General features: G+C 49.9%; 1 protein-coding gene across 1 annotated transcript in view; it reads right to left on the reverse strand.

The window, feature by feature from the left end:
• erfl3 (Ets2 repressor factor like 3) overlaps nucleotides 1-20,914 on the reverse strand; it is a 74,746-nt gene extending 53,832 nt beyond the window's left edge. Inside the window, exon 1 of the mRNA XM_056286315.1 lies at nucleotides 20,370-20,914. Within this exon, the coding sequence (XP_056142290.1) occupies nucleotides 20,370-20,391 (22 nt within the window). The 5' untranslated portion in view covers nucleotides 20,392-20,914. The remainder of the gene's footprint in view (nucleotides 1-20,369) is intronic.
• Nucleotides 20,915-20,920: the final 6 nt, after the last annotated feature.

Genomic DNA, 20,920 nt, shown 5'->3' on the forward strand with positions numbered 1-20,920 from the left:
AGGGGAGACCACGCGCCTGCAACACTGCAGTATAGGCCAGGGCAGACAGACAGCCACAGCCACAGCCACAGCCACACACACACACACACACACACTCACACACACTTTGCTGCACGGTTCACGGCAGAAAAGATGAAAACCATCTTTCTAACTACATGCCCGCGCGGCGCATTGGTGGTGCCAGTAAACAGACCCCTGCTCTAAATCCCATTAATTGGTGGAGTGATTGGGTTAACGAGGCAGTGTGTCCAGGCGGGTTTGAAAGGTCGGCTCGCTCTGCTCCTCTCCCCTCCACCTCCTTTGCTCTCTCGCTCTGCCTCACGGGAGAGATTAGAATCCTCAGCTGGAGCAAATAAATCTGAGCGTTACGCAAGAGCCAAGCAGTGAGAGAGAGAGAGAGAGAGACAGAGATAGACAGAAAGAGAAGGAGAGCAAAAGAGAGACAAATGATGTAACATGGGAGAGAGAGAGAGCGAGCGAGAGTAAAAAAGAGCAAGAGAGAGATGTTTATGGCGGAAGCCCTGAAGCCTGAATCAGCTGACCTTACAGGACGACCAGCCTCCATGGCATCATGCTGGATGTGCTCTACTGTGCTACACAATACCACCCACTTAGACAATGGAAGCCTGCCCCTACGGTGCACTGAGCTCAATGGTAAACACACAGCTGCCCCGCGCTGGTACAAACCAGTCTGTTTCACTCCGCCACGTCCCTGTCCTAAACCCACACAACACCGCACCAGGGACTCTCTATCCCCAGATGTTTAATTAGGGCCTAACTGGGAGAACGACGGCTCACGATCCAGACCCGCTTCGCTCCGGGTTCTGTAGGGCCCGTCCGAGCAAACCAACCCTGTAACGAAAAACAACCGAATCAGTGCTGCACTACAGGGGATCGTAGCCTTGAAATAAAACAACCGTGATTTTCAACATCATCTCTATAACAGTGGTGGAAGTATAATGCTCCTGGAGAAGCCATAATACTTAGCAGTCTTCTGTGTGTCTCCGAAAAATTGTGTGGAAATTGTGACAAAATTGTGTGGAAAAGTGTCGACGATCCATGAATTTCCAACTTTATCTGGTACTCCGTGGCGTTTGCTACAACAGCCGTACGTAGCATTACTATTCACATTTTCTTATATCGTGTAGTCCATTTCATTGCAAACTGAAGGTAGTGGTAAACCGGGAAGTAAGGGTACGAGCTTTTCACATTCACTGGCGGACACATTTCCTCACAGTTTCGGCACTGCTTCAGGGAAACACAGAAGACTGCTCAGTATCATGTCTGCTAATGTAGTGTCATCCCTAAATCATACAGGGGCAGGCTAAGCTAACTGCTAGCCCGTGCAGACCGGCAGTTCCGACAACACCAAGGGTGGTCTGGCGGCGGCCTCGCCTGGCGTTGACTGTGTTTTTGGTGTCATCGTGCGGAGTGCGGGGGAGGCGTGTCGAAGGGTGTCTGGCTGGGAGAGCTAGCGTTGGATCGGCTGGGGGAGCCTGGTCCGCTGCGTCCGGTGGGCCCAGGGACCACGGCCCTGCCTGGAGCTGGTCTGACAGGACGTGGAAGTGGGGCAAGCTAGGCTAAGTGCTAGCCCATGCAGACAGGCAGTTCTGACAGTCATCCTGGCATTCGCTCTCTTGCACAGTGAAAGAAATGTTTTGGATATGTTGGATATATGTGTTTTTGTAGTTTTTTTTTTTGTACTTTGATATGCGTGTTCTTGTAGTTTGGACGTGTACTCTTTAAGCATAAGATGCACGTCAACGTCCAAATTTTGTCACTTGCTGTATGTCCACCGGCTAAATGTTGACCCTTCACTTCCAGTCCATCATAATGTGCTTGCTATGGGATGTCCTTAATGTGAAACGCTCGAGGGGACTTTTACATAGAGATTTTCAAATTGCTGTTGTGCAGACAGGAACAGACAGGGGGAGGTGCAGACTGCGCCGCTGCAGGGTTTCTTATACTCCGGTCCAGTTGTACTTACCACTACCCAAGTTAAATCGCTCCTGCTCCTGGTTAATATGTCGATTAGCGTGTTAATTTTTAACATTAACAATATTCCTGGGAAATCACTACCTCTGTGCTCAGCGCTCCCCTCCGGCAATGTAGTCCATGCAGCCAGTGGGAGAAACGACTGCGCTGACTGAGTGAGAAAGCTTCAGTATCTGAATTCATTATGTCTGATGCTCCCGACAGCGGTTTCCGAGTAACGGATGCGGTCACTGATGAAGTACTTCTACGCCCATGCTAAACGTAGGGTCTTCTCACAGGGTGCCGGAGGTACATAACAAATCCCGTTTCACATCGAACGACGAATGATTCACGATTCCAAACGAATAACTCTTCCCCCAACTGCCGCCCCAGGGCCCCCTCCCACCCACAATGCATCGCATTCAAGACACAAAGACACCAGGGGGACGACGCTGATAGAGAGCGAGATAAGGTAGAAAGAGAGTGGGTGTCCGGGTAGCGTAGCGGTCTATTCCATTGCCTACCAACATGGGGATCGCTGGTTTGAATCCCCATGTTACCTCCGGCTTGGTCTGGCATCCCTACAGACACAATTGGCCGTGTCTGCGGGCGGGAGACCGGATGTGGGTATGTGTTGTGGTCGCTGCACTAGTGCCTCCTCTGGTCGGTCAGGGCGCCTGTTCAGGGGGGAGGAGGAACTGGGGGGGATAGCGTGATCCTCCCACATGCTGGCGAAACTCCTCACTGTCAGGTGAAAAGAAGCGGCTGGCGAATCCACATGTATCAAAGGAGACATGTGGTAAGCCCTCCCCCGGATCGGCAGAGGAGGGCAGAGCGGCGACCGGGATGGCTCGGAAGAGTGGGGTAATTGGCTGGATACAATTGGGGAGTAAAAGGGGGGGTAGAAAGAGAGTGAATACAAGAGACAGAAAAACATGAAACAGGGGGGTAATACAGCTCATGGAAAGATAGAATGCAATGACTGACAGACTGGCAGAGAGAGAGAGAGTGCGAGAGAGAGAGAGCAGTGAACTTTCTCCCCTCAGTCGGTGTACTGCTTGGATGGCGTTATGTAAGAGCTGAGTGTACATACACCGATTACCTCCGCTCTGTGAGCACACACATAACATGGAGCACTAGACCTATCTCTTTCTGTGTGAGTGTACGCATGTGTCCGTGAGCCAGAGAACATAGGCCGGCGCTGCCCCGTTAGCAGCAACCTTTCACACAGAAAGATGCAAACACAAAGTGGATGACATCACATATGCAAACAAATGCACAGGGCCATAAATACACAAACAGAGTCGCACACCCAAACACACACCATTGTCCAAAACACCTATAGTGAAGTGCTCGGGTCAGTCATCCGTGGTATAAGGTAACAGGGAATTCCCCATTCGGGGGCAATTGGACTGGCTTACAGTTACACATCCTTGCACACACAGACACACACATGCACGTGTGAACACACACACACACCACATCCCAATGCACCTCTGTATTCTCCTTCCGCTGGATACTAACCCGAGGAAGAGTGTGCCTCTGTACAGACAGGCTAACACTCGGGCCAGACAGGCACAACAACCTTACCGACACACACATACACACACATCCAGCCAGGGTGCGAGCTCTGGGGCCGGCGGGAGAGACTGCTGTGTGCATGAGTACGTGTGTTGTGCGCGACTGAGAGGGTCTATGTGTGTGTCAGAGACCTGAATACAAAGGCCCCAGTGTGTGTGTGTGTGTGTGTGTGTGTGTGTGTGTGGTGTGGGCAGGCAGGAGGCAGGTGCAGGTCTGGTTGACAAGGCCTTGAAATGTGAGTTCTTGAGCCTCATTCCAAACCCAGGAGATGACACAGGAAAAAATAAAACCGCACAAAACCTACACATAATGGAAAATTGCACTCAGAAGAGTCATAAATTGTGGTTCCCCATTTTTCCTCCGACCTTCACTCAGGGTCTGTCATGCTGACTGACGGTTCTCAGGTCTCTCTTATAACAAATACACAACATAGTGTGGTCCCAGTACTGCAATATAATCTGTGACTACAATCGAAAATCATCTCTATGTCTTTCATTCTCGTTGTTACCACTCTGAATATGGTATTGTGGCTGTTGTCAATACTTACAAGTCACGCATCGTACCCTCCCTCTGTTGAACCGGCACAATTCTCATCCATATGTGTTTTCCAGAGCCACTCATACATTGCTAACTTGGTTTTCTCTTAAATGGGGTCTGTTCCATCTTCCGGTGAGGGAAGACGGCGGCGCGAATTCACATTTGCGGCGTCCTCACCCAGTACCGTCCATGCAGTGTCTTTGTCCACGTCTGCGTTTAAGTTTTGTCTTCGTTTGATTGGGGGGGGCTGGCGCTGGATCGGCTGGGACAGCTTGGTCTGCTGCGTCCTGTGGGCCCACGGCCCCGCCCGGAACTGCGACTGAGGAGGTAACACCAAGGGCAGTCTGACAGGACGCGGAAGCGAAGCAGGCTAAGCTAACTGCTAGCCCATGCAGACCGGCAGTTCCAATAACACTGAGGGCGGTCTGGTGGCGGCCTCGCCTAGCGTTGGCTGTGTTTTTAGCGTCGTCGTGTGGAGTGCGAGGAGGTGTGTCGAGGATGTCGGGCTGGGAGAGATGGCGTTGGATCGGCTGGAGGAGCCTGGTCTGCTGCGTCCGGTGGGCCCAAGGACCACAGCCCTGTCTGGAGCTGCGCCTGAAGAGGAAACACTGAGGGCGGTCTGACGGGACGCAGAAGCGGGGCAGGCTAAGCTAACTGCTAGCCCATGCAGACCGGTAGTTCCGACAGTCATCCTGGCTGGCGCTCATTCCCTTGGAAAGTGATTTTTTTATTTTTTTTAGTTTGGATATATGTGTTAGTTTGGATATGTGTTCTTGTAGTTCTTGTAGGTTTTGGATGTGTGTTTTTGTCGTTGCGTTTCACTGCTGTGGGCTGGGGGGAACAATATTTCGTGTACGACAAAATAAAGTGTTCCTGATTCCTGTCACCTGTCTCTTAGCAGCACAACGGCCAGGCAACAGTCCTCTACCATTCTCTCCCTCCATCTTGTGTCTTCCCTTCTGGTCACTCTAAGGTGGATCCCTGCTCAGGTCCATCCTCTCCATGCTTCCTATCTTTACCTCCCTCCATTGTTCTCGATCCCTTCTTCCCTAATTTCCCACCTTGTCTGCATTCCTCCCACCTTCTCCGCCGCCAAAAGGCCAGGGTATCAACTCACCGTAGTCTTCATCAGGAGCTCTAATCCCCGAAGACAACAATCACTGTGTCTACATACATTCATATATTTGAGTGACTGTGTGTGTGTGTGTGTGTGCGCTCGCATGCGTGCGTGTGTACCCACCCACATGAGACTGCCTGGTTGTTACATAATTGCGCTGAGCAGTGTCTGATGCTAAAAATGGCCATGGATGAAGAGTAATGTGACCCAGAGTGGGGCTACTGTACAGACCCTGGCGTGCACGTGCACGCTCACGCACACGCACGAGAACGTGTGCAATGAATGCTGGACGTGTTGCTTAGACCTGCTGTCACATGCGGCCAACCAGAGGAAAGAGAGAATGTAAACATTGGGGATAAATGGAGAGGGCAGAGCGAGATCAGAAATGTAAAAAGCAGTTGGGGCGGAGGGGGCGGAGGGGTGGGTTCGGCACGTCCTCACTCCTACCGTACGGGACCAAACAGTATGGAACTGAATGACAGAAAGACTGCTTAAAGCTACAGTAGGTAAGTTTGGAGAAATTAACAAGAGTGAGTAAAATTTAAAATTACGCAACTAAAAAAAATCCACCTCTCTGCTTCCTCCTTCCATCCAGTAAGCCCTCCCTCCAAACCAACTCACGTGCATGCATGAGACTGTCTGTCACATCATTGATATCAAAACAAACAGCAAATTTCTTTTTTGGGGGGATTTCCCCCCTTTTCTCCCCATTTTTAATTGGCTAATTACCCTATTTTCCGAGCTGTTCCAGTTATTGCTCCACCCCCTCTGCCGATTCGGGGAGGGCTGCAGACAACCACATGCTTCCTCCGATACACGTGGAGTCGCCAGCCGCTTCTTTTCACCCGACAGTGAGGAGTTTCACCAGGGGGGCGTAGTGCATGGAAGGATCACGCTATTCCCGCCAGTCCCCCCCCCCCAGAAGAGGTGCCACGACTGACCAAAGGAGGCATTAGTGCAGTGTCCAGGACACATCCGGCTTCCCACCCACAGACACGACCAATTGTGCCTGTAGGGACGCCCGTCCAAGCCGGAGGTAATACGATGATTCGAACCAGTGACCCCCCGTGTTGGTAGGCAATGGAATAGACCGCCACGCTACTGGGATGCCCAGCATCAACGTTCTTGTGAAGCACTGTTTTACTCATAAGTGACGTATTCATAAAGATCGCTATTTGCCAAGCACTGGTACAGTTTGTCCTCCTGTACCCAAGATCCACTGTACCACCATGAAGAGCGTGTACACTGCCGCAGTCGATCATCTATGCATGTAGACTTTTTGTTACACCAGCATTGAGCCTTTTTCATGAATTGGTGTGTCAATTCAGGGCTTGCCCAAGCTCTACGTCTCTTCTGTGGAACAAGCTTGTCGACTAAAAACTCCACAAAGTGTGTAAGAACAAATCTGCCCATAAGATCACTTCATGAATGAGGCAATGTTCCTGTGAAGTCGTTTTTCTTCTCATCGCCTGTAAGTCATAGATGAAGTAGACTGCTATTTTCGTTTGACCAAGGGAGACAAGCCTGCTGCTAATGGGGCTTCACCCAAGAACTGCCGACACTGCATGTCAATTATGTGCACCAAGCTGATTGACAGCCAGGAGGCACGCCCCTTCCCTTTGGGTTTCCCTGATTGGCTAGAAGGGCAAGGCTCGCTGTGAAACTTCAAAATGGAACGTCTCTGCACCGCACTGGTCTATGAAACTCGCCCACAGGAGACTGCGAGTGTGAGTCAATTTGCCCACATTAAGATATGTTTTCAGGGCGAAATTCAGATGAAATTTTTTTTTACATACTGTAGCTTTTAAGTGTCACCTGAAACTTGTACACAGAGCCACTTGTGATAAATTTTTACTGCTCAAAGACAACACTTTTTTCATGTTGCTATTGAAGGTCGTGATGAAAACCGTTGACACATTCTTAGAGTACTCAGTCACTACTGTTCAAAAGATGACGAATGTGATGAATTTCTGTTTCATTTAATAGAACAGCGATAACAGGAATGAGAGAGGGTCCCATGATTGTTGTGGTTGTAACATAGGTATATAGTATGTAGTTGTGAGGTGGATGGTCGGTGAACATACTATAGTGAATACTTCTGGTACATAAGATAATATAGTGTAATATAGGGAAAGTAGGGGTTGTCCGGGCAGCGGTCTATTCCGTTGGCTACCATCATGGGGATCGCCAGTTCGAATCCCCATGTTACCTCCGGCTTGGTCAGCCATCCCTACAGCCACAACTGACCGTGTCTGCGGGTGGGAAGCCGGATGCGGGTATGTGTCCTGGTTGCTTCACTAGTGCTTCCTCTGGTCGGTCAGGGGTGCCTGTTCGGGGGGAGGGGGGCTGGGGGGAATAGCGTGATCCTCCCACGTGCTACGACCCCCTGGTGAAACTCCTCACTGTCAGGTAAAAAGATGTGGCTGGCGACTCCACATGTATCGGAGGAGGCACACCTGTTGTGCATACATGCCTCCAATTTCCTGCTGTTGTTCCATTTATTTCTTCTTCTTTTTTTCTTTTCTCTTTCTTTTTTTTTTTGTTCTTTTTTTTGTGTGAGGGATGTCTGCAAGCACTAGAACCTACTGTGAACCGGAGTCAAATTCCTCATGTGCACAGGCACACGAGGCCAGTAAAGTTGATTCTGATTCTGAGCGAGTGAGACAGGGAGTGCCAGAGACAGAGAAAGAGAGACTCATGGGTTATCACCCGGATTTGAACCTGCAAATTCTATACACCGAGTGCATCTAGAGCCATAGAGGCACATTCCCCTTTGACGTTTGATTTATACCTTACAGGTCAACTTTATGAGTTATCGCCAGTTTCTCAGTGAGTACAGTGAACTGAACACAAGCTGGGGTGAATGTAAGGTGCAAAGTCGACCGTCAAAGTTGCAATAACTAACAGCACCGTCGCAGGTTTATCTGCCCCAGCAAAAATAGACTATGTCAGGCACATGCCATACTAACATTCTTGAATTTTTGAATTATGAATTATTAAATACCGAACATGAGCAGCAGCTGACAAAAATGGAGCAGAGTTTTATTTCCTATATGACATATCCACCATTTCAGAAATGTGAAACTGGGTGTCCGGGTGGCGTGGCGGTCTATTCCGTTGCCTACCAATGCAGGGATCGTCGGTTCGAATCCCCGCATTACCTCCATCCGGCTTGGTCGGGCATCCCTACAGACACAATCGGCCATGTCTGCGGGCGGGAAGCCAGATATGTGGTATGTGTCCTAGTCGCTGCACTAGCGCCTCCTCTGGTCGGTCAGGGCGCCTGTTCGGGGGGAGGAGGGGGAACTGGGGGGAATGGCGTGATCCTCCCACGCGCTACCTCCCCCTGGCGAAACTCCTCACTGTCAGGTGAAAAGAAGCGGCTGGCGACTCCACACGTATCGGAGGAAGCATGTGGTAGTCTGCAGCCCTCCCCGGATCGGCAGAGGGGGTGGAGCAGTGACCGGGACGGCTCGGAAGACTGGGGTTAATTGGCTGGATACAATTGGGGAGAAGAAAAAAAAAAATTTCTAAATATTTTTTTTCCTAGATTAGATTCTTTATATCTCTTAAGATGCAAAATGATACACACAGGTTTATGGACTTGACTTTTGCACCACACAAACACAAAATACAAACAAACAATGAAATGGTAAAAAAGAAATCGGACTGCGAAGCCCAACTCGTGGGTTAGGACCTTGAAGTGTAGCAGGTTATACTTGATTTCCACAAGGTCATGGCTCACGAGAGGATTATGAGTCCAAACAGCCGCCGTTGTTTAGCGGGTTGAATGGCAAAACATCTCGAGGCTATGTTCAGGTCAGAGCGCTAAAAGGCTGGAAATTAATGCCGAAGACGGAGAGTAGTATAGCGTATAAGATGCCAAGCTAGTCCCTGAGAAATAAGTAATGAGACGGGCCCTTTCCAGCCGTGTGTGTGTGTGTCTGTGTTTATACTAACTTGCAGGGAGGCACAGGATATGCTATATGCTATGGGGTACTGATGGCCAGCTTTGTCATTAAAGTTTAATCACTCTGCTTTCCTATAAATACCTTTCCAATGATCCACTGAATTATTCAGTCCGTCTCTCAGGCCAACAGACACACAGACACCTGGAGAGCAGAGAGAATGCCAGTATCCTGGAGGAAGGATGTCGTCTTATGAACATTTCAAGAAGACGATGACCAGTGGATATAAATAGAGTCTGATGTTTGTCCTGCTGGGAGAGCAAGTCGCTGCACTTTAACATGCCCACAAACACACACATCCTGGATGGAGCCCGGGGTCTGATGGAGGCGATGACATTTTGTGTGATTACATGTGTGTGTGTGCATGTGTGTGTGGATACACAGTTATGTGCAGCTGACATGGGCAGAGGAACCCGCACCTCACACAAAAAAGGCTGGGGGCAAAAAGGGCATTCGGGTGGCGTGGCGGTCTGTTCTGTTGCCTAAAAACACAGGGATCGCCGGTTCAAATCCCCGTGTTACCTCCGGCTTGGTTGGGCATCCCTCCAGACACAATTGGCCATGTCTGCGGGTGGGAAGCCAGATCCTGGTCGCCCCCTCTGGTCGGTCGGGATGCCTGTTCGGGGGGGGGGGGGATAGCGTGATCCTCCCATGCTCTACGTCCCCCTGGTGAAACTCCTCACTGTCAGGTGAAAAGAAGCGGCTGGCGACGCCACATGTATCGGAGGAGGCATGTGGTAGTCTGTAGCCCTCCCTGGATCGGCAGAGGGGCTGGAGCAGCGACCGGGACGGCTCAGAAGAGTGGGGTAATTGGCTGGGTACAACTGGGGAGAAAAATGGGGAGTAAATCCACAACAAAAAAAAAAGATATTGTTCCAGAAACCTCTTCAGTGGCTAACTCAGCGGGAAGTTTAGGGATTTTACTCGTCACTCTGGTCTGGGAACAAGTGACTTTCCCGTCAATTGAGTGCCCAAATTAGCAAAACAACAGAGGGAAGAAGGAAGGAAAGAGCTAAAAAAAACAACAAAAAAAACGACTCGAGCGTGAGAGGGCATGGTGACATGGACAGAGGAGAAGAGATGGAGTTGCAGGTCAGACAGAGGAGAAGGAGGAGGAGGAGGAGGAGGGGGAGGCTAATGGAAGAGGATCTGCCACTGGGGTATTGGCCCATGGATTGGTGACAGAGAAATGATGTGGAGAGGAAAGGGAGAATGGACGGATGGGATGGTCAATCGATGCTTAAAAAGGTCTCACTCCTCCGTGGAGACGCGAACTCACAAGCGTGCACGCGCGTACACAAAAAAACTGTACTAAATTAATTACACGCGCAAAAACTTGTACAAAAGTCAATAAACACCCCCGACACACACACACACACACACACAGAAGAAGAGAAAACACACACACACACACACACATGCACGCATCGTAAAACGCTCCCAGTCTACCGGACAAACCAGCAGACTAGCTAGACAGGACGCGCTCCACCTCAGAGGTCTGTTGACCACGGGCTTGGACGTTGGCAAGTCCTATTTACCATTTGGCCCGAGCAATGTTGAAACAGTGTGCGCTTGTGTTTCCAAATCGCGAGCGCACAAAAAAAAAAAAACAGCGCTTATGTGTGGGTCGACGATGAAGAGGACTAAATTAGATCAACCAGACACAGCAGATAAAAGACAGAGGATGTTCTCTTATCTCTCTCTCTCTCACACACACACACACACACACACAGCGCCACGGCTGAACTACAGAGGTCGGTGAAGCGATCCCTGTGAAACACAAGACTCATTTGGCTGCAGATTAAGTGACATCTTGAGTGTCTTAACACACATAATCAGCCCAAGTCGAACTATGCGTTCGCTGAAATGCTGCGGATTTCGGTTAAACGATGGCTTAAAAAGACGTCTTCCCACCCAATTTGTTTGATTGAAATGTGCAGTGAAAGAGTAAGATTGTGCCCTGAGAGAACTTTGGACAGTAGGGGGCAAGGAGCCATTTTTTTATTTCTTTCCAGTGACCAAAACACCGAGCACATTTTGTTCCCACAGACAGAAGTATTAACCTACATATGGCAACATGGTGCTCATACCTACAACCCAGTCCTAGCTCTCTCTCTCTCCCTCTCTCTCTCACGTATCTCTCTCGCTCCCCTCCCTCTCTCTCCGTCTCTCTCTCCTCTGTCTCTCTCTCACGTCTCTCTCTCTCTGTCTCTCTCTCCCCTCTCTCTCTCTCCCTCCCTCTCAAAGAATTGGCTCAAGGTTCCAAATGAGTGCTGGCGTACATGGAGAACAGGTCTGTACATGGAAAGAGAGAAGGGAAAGCGAGGGGAAAGAGAAAAAGCGAGGGCGACGGCAAGGGAAGGGAAAGATGGGCTGAAAAAGCTGAAGTCTCCAAACGTGATCGTGCATTCCTTACATGGGGTGGCGAGAGGAGGGAAGGCGAGGAGAGGGGGAGAAGAGGAAAGAATGGGGGAGGGGAGAAAGAGGGAAACGGGCCGAGAGTAAGGGAGGAGGGCGAGAGGAGTAAGAAGCGGGGAGAAAGTTTAAGGTGGCGCCAGGCGGCATTTCAGTGCTCCACAGCCGACCACACAAACACACGCCCCGTGAGCACAAGCACACACAAACCCACACGTGCAAAGTATCAACACTATGCAAGCGGCACAGTAGTCCTTTAGGTGACTTCCCATCGTCCGGAATTAGATTAGATATTTGCCCTCCTCTCCCTGCTCCCCGGGCCCGGCAGAGGCAGATTCCCAGATAAAAATAGCCGGAGGAACTATTCCAACACTGCTGCCTTTCTGCAGGGAGGGTCCTCTGACTGCTACAGGGGTTAGACAGAGGTTAGGAGCTCTGCTCGCGGGCTCCCAGAGCCAGAGGGCTAGGGACAACAGGACAGTGTCTCTCCTTTCTGTCTGTCTCTGAGAGACACACAAACACACACACACACACACACACACACACACACACACACACACACACACACAGACCGTCCATGCGTGTCTAAAAAAATTCGGTATCAAACACGCTTCATCATACAACTCCATGTGCACTCAGACACATATGTGCACAAGTGACCCGTGGGGGCCCGCTTGCACACACACACAACAACAACAACACACGGACTCACAACAGATGGACAGCAGGACTGCAGAGACACATGAAATTGTAAAAAAATAAAATAAAAAATAAGGGTTGTAGGCCGTAAAGTGTCCTGCGTCCTGGCCGAACCCGTTAATTCACGCCGATCCGGCGGCCCGCTAGAAGCGGTTCCACGCTGTTGTCCCGATCCGGGAATACGCATCAACAGGCCCACTTAGCGCTGATCCCTCGCTGCAGAGATGTCCCCCGTGTGACCAGAATCACCGGGGTTCATCTAAGAAGATTACGAGTATGAATTACAGCACGGCGAGCGCCTGACCCCGTCGGGGGCAACGCACGGCCACCGCTGCCGTGAGGAAAAAAAGGATTAGAGCAAACTGTTGTGTGTGTGTGTGTGTGTGTGTGTGTGTGTGTGTGTGTGTGTGTGTGTGTGTGTGTGCGCGTGTGTGTGTATAAATGATAGGAAGCAGGCAAGGTGTAAGCTAGTAGTGCTGTGACCCCCCCCTCCCACCAGCCCGCCCCCAGTACAGGGAGAGCAGTTTATCCGTCTCACATCTGACTGACTGGCTTGGCTAAGTACGTACTGTAACGGTCTCGAGGGCTCGAACCCTGGTCCAGTCTCAACAGCGGAAAGGTGAGACTCTGGGCTCCACTCGACCCTTAAGGACAGGTCATTGTGTGGGGAGGGCTGGAAATAAATAGAATCATCTCGAGGATCGGAGGCATGGAGAGATCAGCTACCTTATCCGCACAGATGTGTGTGTGTGTGTGTGTGTGTGTGTGTGTGTGTGTGTGTGTGTGTGTGTGTGTGTGTGTGTGTGTGTATGTGTGTGTGTGTACATGGCGTCAGACTCAGATCAGTTTCAGTGGCGCCGCTGTCGCGGTACACACCAAGAAGCTGTGATATATACACCCATACGGCCTGGTGTGCGCGCACGCACACACACACACACACAAACACACACGTACTTTGCTAAAAAATACTTTCACACACTCTTTACTTCTTACACAGTACAGCTGCCTCCCAAGACACACACACACACACACACACACACACACACCTCTAGCTTGATATTACTTTACAAAAACATGTCTTTCTACAACTCATACTGAGTCACCTCTGTAACAATGTGGCTCTGTAAACTCCCCGTATTATATTACAATACTAACCCATGCACCCACCCAGAAACACACACACACGCACGCACACACACACACACGTACATCCACAGGTCATTCCATGCACACCACCACACCCTCCTGCATTTCCAAAAGTAATCTAAAATACTCAACTGAAAAGACAATTTTGGGGGGGGGGGGGGGGGCATTTTTCCTCCCCGATTTTCTCCGGCCAATTACCCCACTCTTCCGGGCCGTCCCGGTTGCCGCTCAACCTCCTCTGCTGATCCGGGGAGGGCTGCAGACTACCACATGCCTCCTCTGGTACACGTGGTGTCGCCAGCCGCTTCTTTTCACCTGACAGTGAGGAGTTTCACCAGGGGGGGATGTAGCGCGTGGGAGGATCACGCTACCCCCCCCCCAAAACCGACCAGAGGAGGCACTAGTGCAGCGACCGGAACACATACCCATGTCCGGCTTCCCATCCGCAGACACGGCCAATCGCGTCTGCAGGGACGCCCGACCAAGCCGGAGGTAACACGGGGATTCGAACCGGCGAGCCCCGCGTTGGTAGGCAACGGAACAGACCGCCACGCCGCCCGGACGCCCCCGCAGTTGGACTGTTAGCATGTTTACTGTTGCGCAAACAGAACTGGCAATCGAAATAACCAAGCATCTGTCAACCAATCTGATAAAAAAAAAACCTACCCAAACCACTAATCTCCAACACCGCTTTAACAGGGAAATGTCGGCTATGACTCACACTTGGTCTGTTCTGCCAGACACCTCAGCAGGTGACCCGGCTTCAATTTGACAGCTAAAACAGTCGAGGATTTTAGAAACCCTTCGGCCACATTAGCAGGTGAGGGAGAACGACAAGCTTCCTGCGGACGTTTCGCATCCAGCTGCCTGCTCCTACAGTAAGACGGCATACTTCCTTGACGTCCCGCGCAGGAATTTTCAGATTCTCTGGCAGCAGGCGCCGGTCTCAACAGGGCATTCTATCAACGACGCTCCGCCGAGCAGGAGAGGCCCGAAGTTTCATACGTTATCTATTCCTAATTGCAGGGGACAAAGGAATTTCACCTGATAATGATTTCTGTTTGAACTCAAGGAAGAGAAAAATCACAATTCCATTGTGCCTAAGTGTGTGTGTGTGTGTGTGTGTGTGTGTGTGTGTGTGTGTGTGTGTGTGTGTGTGTGTGTGTGTGTGTGTGTGTGGAACGTTCCTCGAGCATGCTCAGGTGAAGTGCTTCTTGGGAGCTGTTGAGAATGTGGGTGAGAGCATGCATGCCTTTGCAAGTTGTTATGTGTGCTGGGGGAAGGTTAGCTGAGATAGCAACTGTTGTGTTTTCCCCCAGTATGTAATGTAACACAGACGGCAACTATTAGCGTTCTAAGCAGGAATGTGGGAGGTCCAGGAATTCCAATAAAAAGCAACAGTGCGTGCATGCATGTGTGTACATGCACATGTGTGTGTGTGTATCTCTATTATATATATATATATATATATATATATATATATATATATATATATACATACACACATATATATGTAATAGATATATACATATATATGTGTATATATGTATATATACATATATATGTACACTACCGTTCAAAAGTTTGGGATCACCCAAACAATTTTGTGTTTTCCATGAAAAGTCACACTTATTCACCACCATATGTTGTGAAATGAATAGAAAATAGAGTCAAGACATTGACAAGGTTAGAAATAATGATTTGTATTTGAAATAAGATTTTTTTTACATCAAACTTTGCTTTCGTCAAAGAATCCTCCATTTGCAACAATTACAGCATTGCAGACCTTTGGCATTCTAGCTGTTAATTTGTTGAGGTAATCTGGAGAAATTGCACCCCACGCTTCCAGAAGCAGCTCCCACAAGTTGGATTGGTTGGATGGGCACTTCTTTGAGCAGATTGAGTTTCTGGAGCATCACATTTGTGGGGTCAATTAAACGCTCAAAATGGCCAGAAAAAGAGAACTTTCATCTGAAACTCGACAGTCTATTCTTGTTCTTAGAAATGAAGGCTATTCCATGCGAGAAATTGCTAAGAAATTGAAGATTTCCTACACCGGTGTGTACTACTCCCTTCAGAGGACAGCACAAACAGGCTCTAACCAGAGTAGAAAATGAAGTGGGAGGCCGCGTTGCACAACTGAGCAAGAAGATAAGTACATTAGAGTCTCTAGTTTGAGAAACAGACGCCTCACAGGTCCCCAACTGGCATCTTCATTAAATAGTACCTGTTAGGCTATGAAGGCTATTCCATGCGAGAAATTGCTAAGAAATTGAAGATTTCCTACACCGGTGTGTACTACTCCCTTCAGAGGACAGCACAAACAGGCTCTAACAGGTGTGAAGTGCCCATCCAACCAATCCAACTTGTGGGAGCTGCTTCTGGAAGCGTGGGGTGCAATTTCTCCAGATTACCTCAACAAATTAACAGCTAGAATGCCAAAGGTCTGCAATGCTGTAATTGCTGCAAATGGAGGATTCTTTGACGAAAGCAAAGTTTGATGTAAAAAAAATCTTATTTCAAATACAAATCATTATTTCTAACCTTGTCAATGTCTTGACTCTATTTTCTATTCATTTCACAACATATGGTGGTGAATAAGTGTGCCTTTTCATGGAAAACACAAAATTGTTTGGGTGATCCCAAACTTTTGAACGGTAGTGTATACTATTATACATATAGATATACACTTACACATATGTGCCATAAAAGTGTTATAATTAGCTGTAGACAGTTTTTCATGCATCCCGGTCTGATGCATAAGCCTACGCGATTAGCATCTCTGAAAAATAATCAATACTACTCGATGCGAGGGGGAGGCAGCTACAACGAATCAGACCGACAGGAAAGTAGGGCCCAATTTGGGGCCTACCCAATTTACAGACACACACACACACACAGGGCCCGGGGACACGTTTAGTTCTGCTGTTGTGTTATCAGAGTAAAAAAAGTGCGTTTTAAACGGACCTCTTTAGTTTCTCCCTCCCAGCCGCGCAGCTGATCAAACAGGCGGTTTGAGAGGCAGATAATCCATATGGCTCAATCTGGCCTTAATGTGCTTGTCTCTTGGGGGGGGGGGGGGGGTTTGAGGTGGTCTGGCTGATGGAATTGCTGAACGGTGGTCAAAAGCAACCAAGCGGTCAAGGGTACTCTGCCTCGTTGGCTCCGGTCTCTCCGGTCTCCCTGGTCAAGGGCAGGCGGCATAGGGCTAATAGCCGGGACGTCCATTAGTGTCAAGCGGCTGAGCTCATTGTTCCCTTTGGTCGCATTCCTGACTAAATACAGACATTTCCACAATTGAGGGCCCCCCCCCTGTGCCCCCCCCCAGAAGAAGTCAATGATCAGCTTATCACCACAGATGACCATATCAAAATGTTGATGGAGAATTTTCTTGACAAGGCCAAGTAAGGCCTTGTAGCTCTTATGGGATTTTTCTTTCTCCAAGGCTTAATTGATAAATTATTTAGTAAAGTATTACAAGTTTGGAGGGGGGGGGTCTTTGTTTTCTCATTAATTTTTGCAGATACAGCTCGACATAATGTCTTGCATGTTCACGTCAGCGCTCGATGACAGCCCCCCCCCCACACACACACCCGAGCAGCAGACAATTTATTTCTGATTGCAACCTTTCATTGGTCGCAGGCTCTGAATGGGGACAGACAGGCCTGATCAGAGGGGTAATTGTCTTATGTAAAACAGTTCTGGTGAAAATGGGAGGCGGCGGTTTTGCCGTGATAAGCGCGCAGTAAGGGAGTTTTCACTGATAAGGTTAATCACTGCTCTTATCACTGCGGTAGTTGTGCGCTGAGGTTGAACTGCATGCAGGCGCACATGAAAGCGGGCACACACACAGACACACACAGACACACGCTAAAAGACCGAAACTTTCCTTCTCGGTCCCCGAGCCACATTTGCCACCCTTCTGTCTCCTGCCCCGCCACATCATAAAGCGGGATCGAACGTCTGTCTTTGCATGTGAGCGTATGTGAGAGACAGTGAGAGAGAGAGAGCGAGAGAGAAGAGTGTGTTCGTATGTGTGAGAGAGTGAGAGAAAGAGAGAGAGAATCTAGGCTAACTAGTAAAACAGCTCTATGACAGCACGGGGAAGCTGGGAGCCACCTTAAAATCAAAAAAAAGAAGAAGAAAAGAAACGAGAACAATTATCATCAAGCAACACATCTGAGTGACGGATGAGAAAATGGAACGAGGTGACATGTTTGTTTCTCTTTCTCACACACACACACATGGGCATGTGGGTTCAATCTTTTTACTTGTCAAACCCGCCACCAAAACTATGGGCTGCTCTGCACCATTATGAGGACAATGAGAGGTCCCTGGCCCCACAAGTTCTCATACAATCAGCCCCTCAGCCTGCCCCACTCCCCCCATTGTCTCCAACTCCACACACACACACAGACCCGCACACAATGGCCACTCCAGAGCCAGGGGTCCCACCAGCAACCTCCGTCACACAAAGACACACACCAGTCCTTATCCCATCAGAGAGAGAGAGAGAGAGAGAGAGAGAGAGAGAGAGAGAGAGAGAGAGAGAGAGAGAGAGAGAGAGAGAGAGAGAGAGAGAAAGAGCTGGCAAAAACAGAGAGACGGTGGTTCTTTAAGGGGGATAAAGGGATGGAAAATGAATGACAGATACGAAAGTGTGGGGGTGTAAAGTGTGCCGAAAGGTTTAATCACAGGAGAAAGGAAAAAGAAATGCATAATAAAGAACGCCAACTTAGCCCTGCGTTGTAGCCGGTGTGTCACCGCTCTTATCACCGGGGCCTAATCAATCATTAGTACAACCTTTGAGCTGCACCGGAGGCTAGATCTAGATAGGCCCGTGGAATAACTGAGGAGATAATACCAATCAAGTGGCTATCAGCAGGCTAATGTGACCTGCAGAATACAGTTTGCCACTTAATTAACTTCCTCGACTAAATCACCTATTAAAGAAAGAGCAGGTATCCTACGCTCAATGGTTATAGAAGACGTAGCATACTTCCTTCTGGCTCCAACACACTATCAGCCCATCCGCCTGCATCATCAGATGGAGCGATATAGCCTGGCTGTTTCCTACTTCATCATATCAGTTCACTCCCTCAACAGAAATACTGCCATCAATACCAGGATAATGAAGTGACCACGGAAAACGGGAGCGCGAGCAGGGGATGCGTCCAACGACGGAGAGAACGGCGATAATCTCTTGTGGATGGAGCAGTTTAAGGAATGGGACATAATCCTACGCGGCCAAATGTGGCAGGGAAACCCTGATTGCATTTTGATCCTATAGATAGGCAGCCACTACTAATATCTTCTCCCATTGCGCAAAGCATTCCATCTTTGAACGAGACAGTCCGCAAGGGGGTAAGGGTTAATACCAATGTTCTGATTGTGCACCCGGCGACAGCAGGAGGAGATCAGGACAACTCCAGGGATTAACCAGTTCAATAATTCAACTATTTAAAAACTCCACTATAAAAAAATCAGATTTGTTGTCAGATAATTTCCCTATGACAGTAGCTCTGTTTGTCAACACAGTTAAATGGGTGCACAAGAGGACTTAAACGGCAGATGCAAACACACACACAACACACACACACACACACACACACACACACAAACTTTACACAACCGTCTCGGGCCTGGTCAGTTTTTAGTACACGTTCATATGGGCTGACAGGCACTCACTATCTACTCCAAGCAACTATTACTGCAACACACACGCACACACACAACTTTTCTGGTAAAGAGCTTCTTGTGGTGGGGCGTGTGTGATGTCATGCCCCCTTCCTCAGGGTTGTTGGCCGCTCCGGGGAGGGGGGGGGGTGTGTGTGCAGGAATGTGGCTGAGGGGCGGAATAAGGCTGAGTGTAGTGGGATTCAGCAAGGGTACGGGGGGGGGGGGGGGAGGGGGCCGGAGTTGAAAGGGTCCCACAGTTTGTCGGGGCAGCCAAGTCACAAACACATGGTCTTGTGCCAAATGTGTGTCCCCCCCCCCCAGCCGCTCGCAGCGAGGCATCGCAACAGTTTTCGCAGGGAAAAAAAAGCAAAACGACCGCTTGCTCATTCCGCTGCGGAGAAACGGCGGCGCTTCGTGCGTCACCCGGAGAGTCCGAATCACGTCAACGAAAGTCCGTTGTTGTGCCACCGACATAGTAAATCGCGTGGCTGGCATAAATGTGGATCCTTGAACTTCCTTCTTTTTCTGGGAGAAACACAACGGGCTTCCGAGAGAGGGGGGGGGATCACCGCTTATGCAAACATTTTTAGGAATTGCACACTCCCGGACACGCGTGCTCACACATACACAAGAGCTCAGCTGACTTGGCTACTGGAAACCCCCCCACAACCACCACCACCCCCACCCACCGGTCCCAGTTCAGTGAACTGACAGGCCTACCTGACGAACGTGTTCAACTAGCTAAAACATCAGCTAACCACCACCCCCCCTCCTCCCCCTCTGTTGCTCGGCGAGACTCAAGTCACCTCAACTCCGCCATCGGAGAGGAGGACCCTTCCGAGTATCAAACCCACGTCCACCCCCCCCCCTCTCACACGAGTTGCACATCCGGCGCACCTGAGTCCTTTCTAGGATCTCTCGCGGCGAACGGCACCGATCGTAAAACTAAAAGAAGCTGTTAAGGGCGACAAAGCGGATGTAGCTAGATAACACTGTAATAACAATGCGGTAACCGCTTCCTCTTCGATCGGAGTACAGTAACTTAACCTGCGCCAGACTCTCGCAGCCCAGCCATTAGACGGGGACCGCGGGGTCCGTTCGCCGAGAAAAGAAGTCGAAGTCGTTACTTTTACGATTAGTTCCCGCTTTACTTATTATTCACTTGGACTCGGGTGGACTACGTGTCCGGGGAAGGCAAAAGTTCGGTGTCGTCAACCGCCAGCCACAACGGGTGGGCGAACCGGGAAACTTACCAGTCTCTCCAGGTGTTTTCATGCTGTGCGGGCAGAGGAGGCGTCCTTAGCGCGCCGGCTAAGCTAGCGTCCGCCGGGACGTGGTAATGAGTTCCACAAGTCACTCGTGGAAACCGAAGTCAAGTTTCTTTATTAAGCGTTTCTTCTCCCTCCTCCCCCTCTCCTCCCCCTCAAGGTCTAGACAACTCGAGGGGAAACTTTGGCACCGCTTCTCGGCCGCGACTCTCTTCTCTTCTCTCTTCTCCGGCTGCCCGGCGATCCCTCTCCGCCGCCCCAGCTCTCGGCCCAGCGGAGGACCGTCTTCCCGGCCAAGTTGGAACGGGGTCGACACCCCTTCCCTCGGCGCTTCGCGGCTCCGTCCCGTCAAAAAGTAGCAGCGCCTCCCCCTCCCTCCGTCCGAGTTGCGACGGACAACGGTTAAACCCGTCCCGACCACTATGGGGGGAAAAAAAGGAGAGAAGAAGAAAAATGGAGAGAAGAAGAAAAAAAGCAGCCCCCCCTCCTCTCTCTCTCTGTACGGCTGTTAACGCAACTACTTTCGCCGCGCGCCC

Source organism: Lampris incognitus, chromosome 9 (genome assembly GCF_029633865.1).
Source record: "Lampris incognitus isolate fLamInc1 chromosome 9, fLamInc1.hap2, whole genome shotgun sequence".
Taxonomy (NCBI): domain Eukaryota; kingdom Metazoa; phylum Chordata; class Actinopteri; order Lampriformes; family Lampridae; genus Lampris; species Lampris incognitus.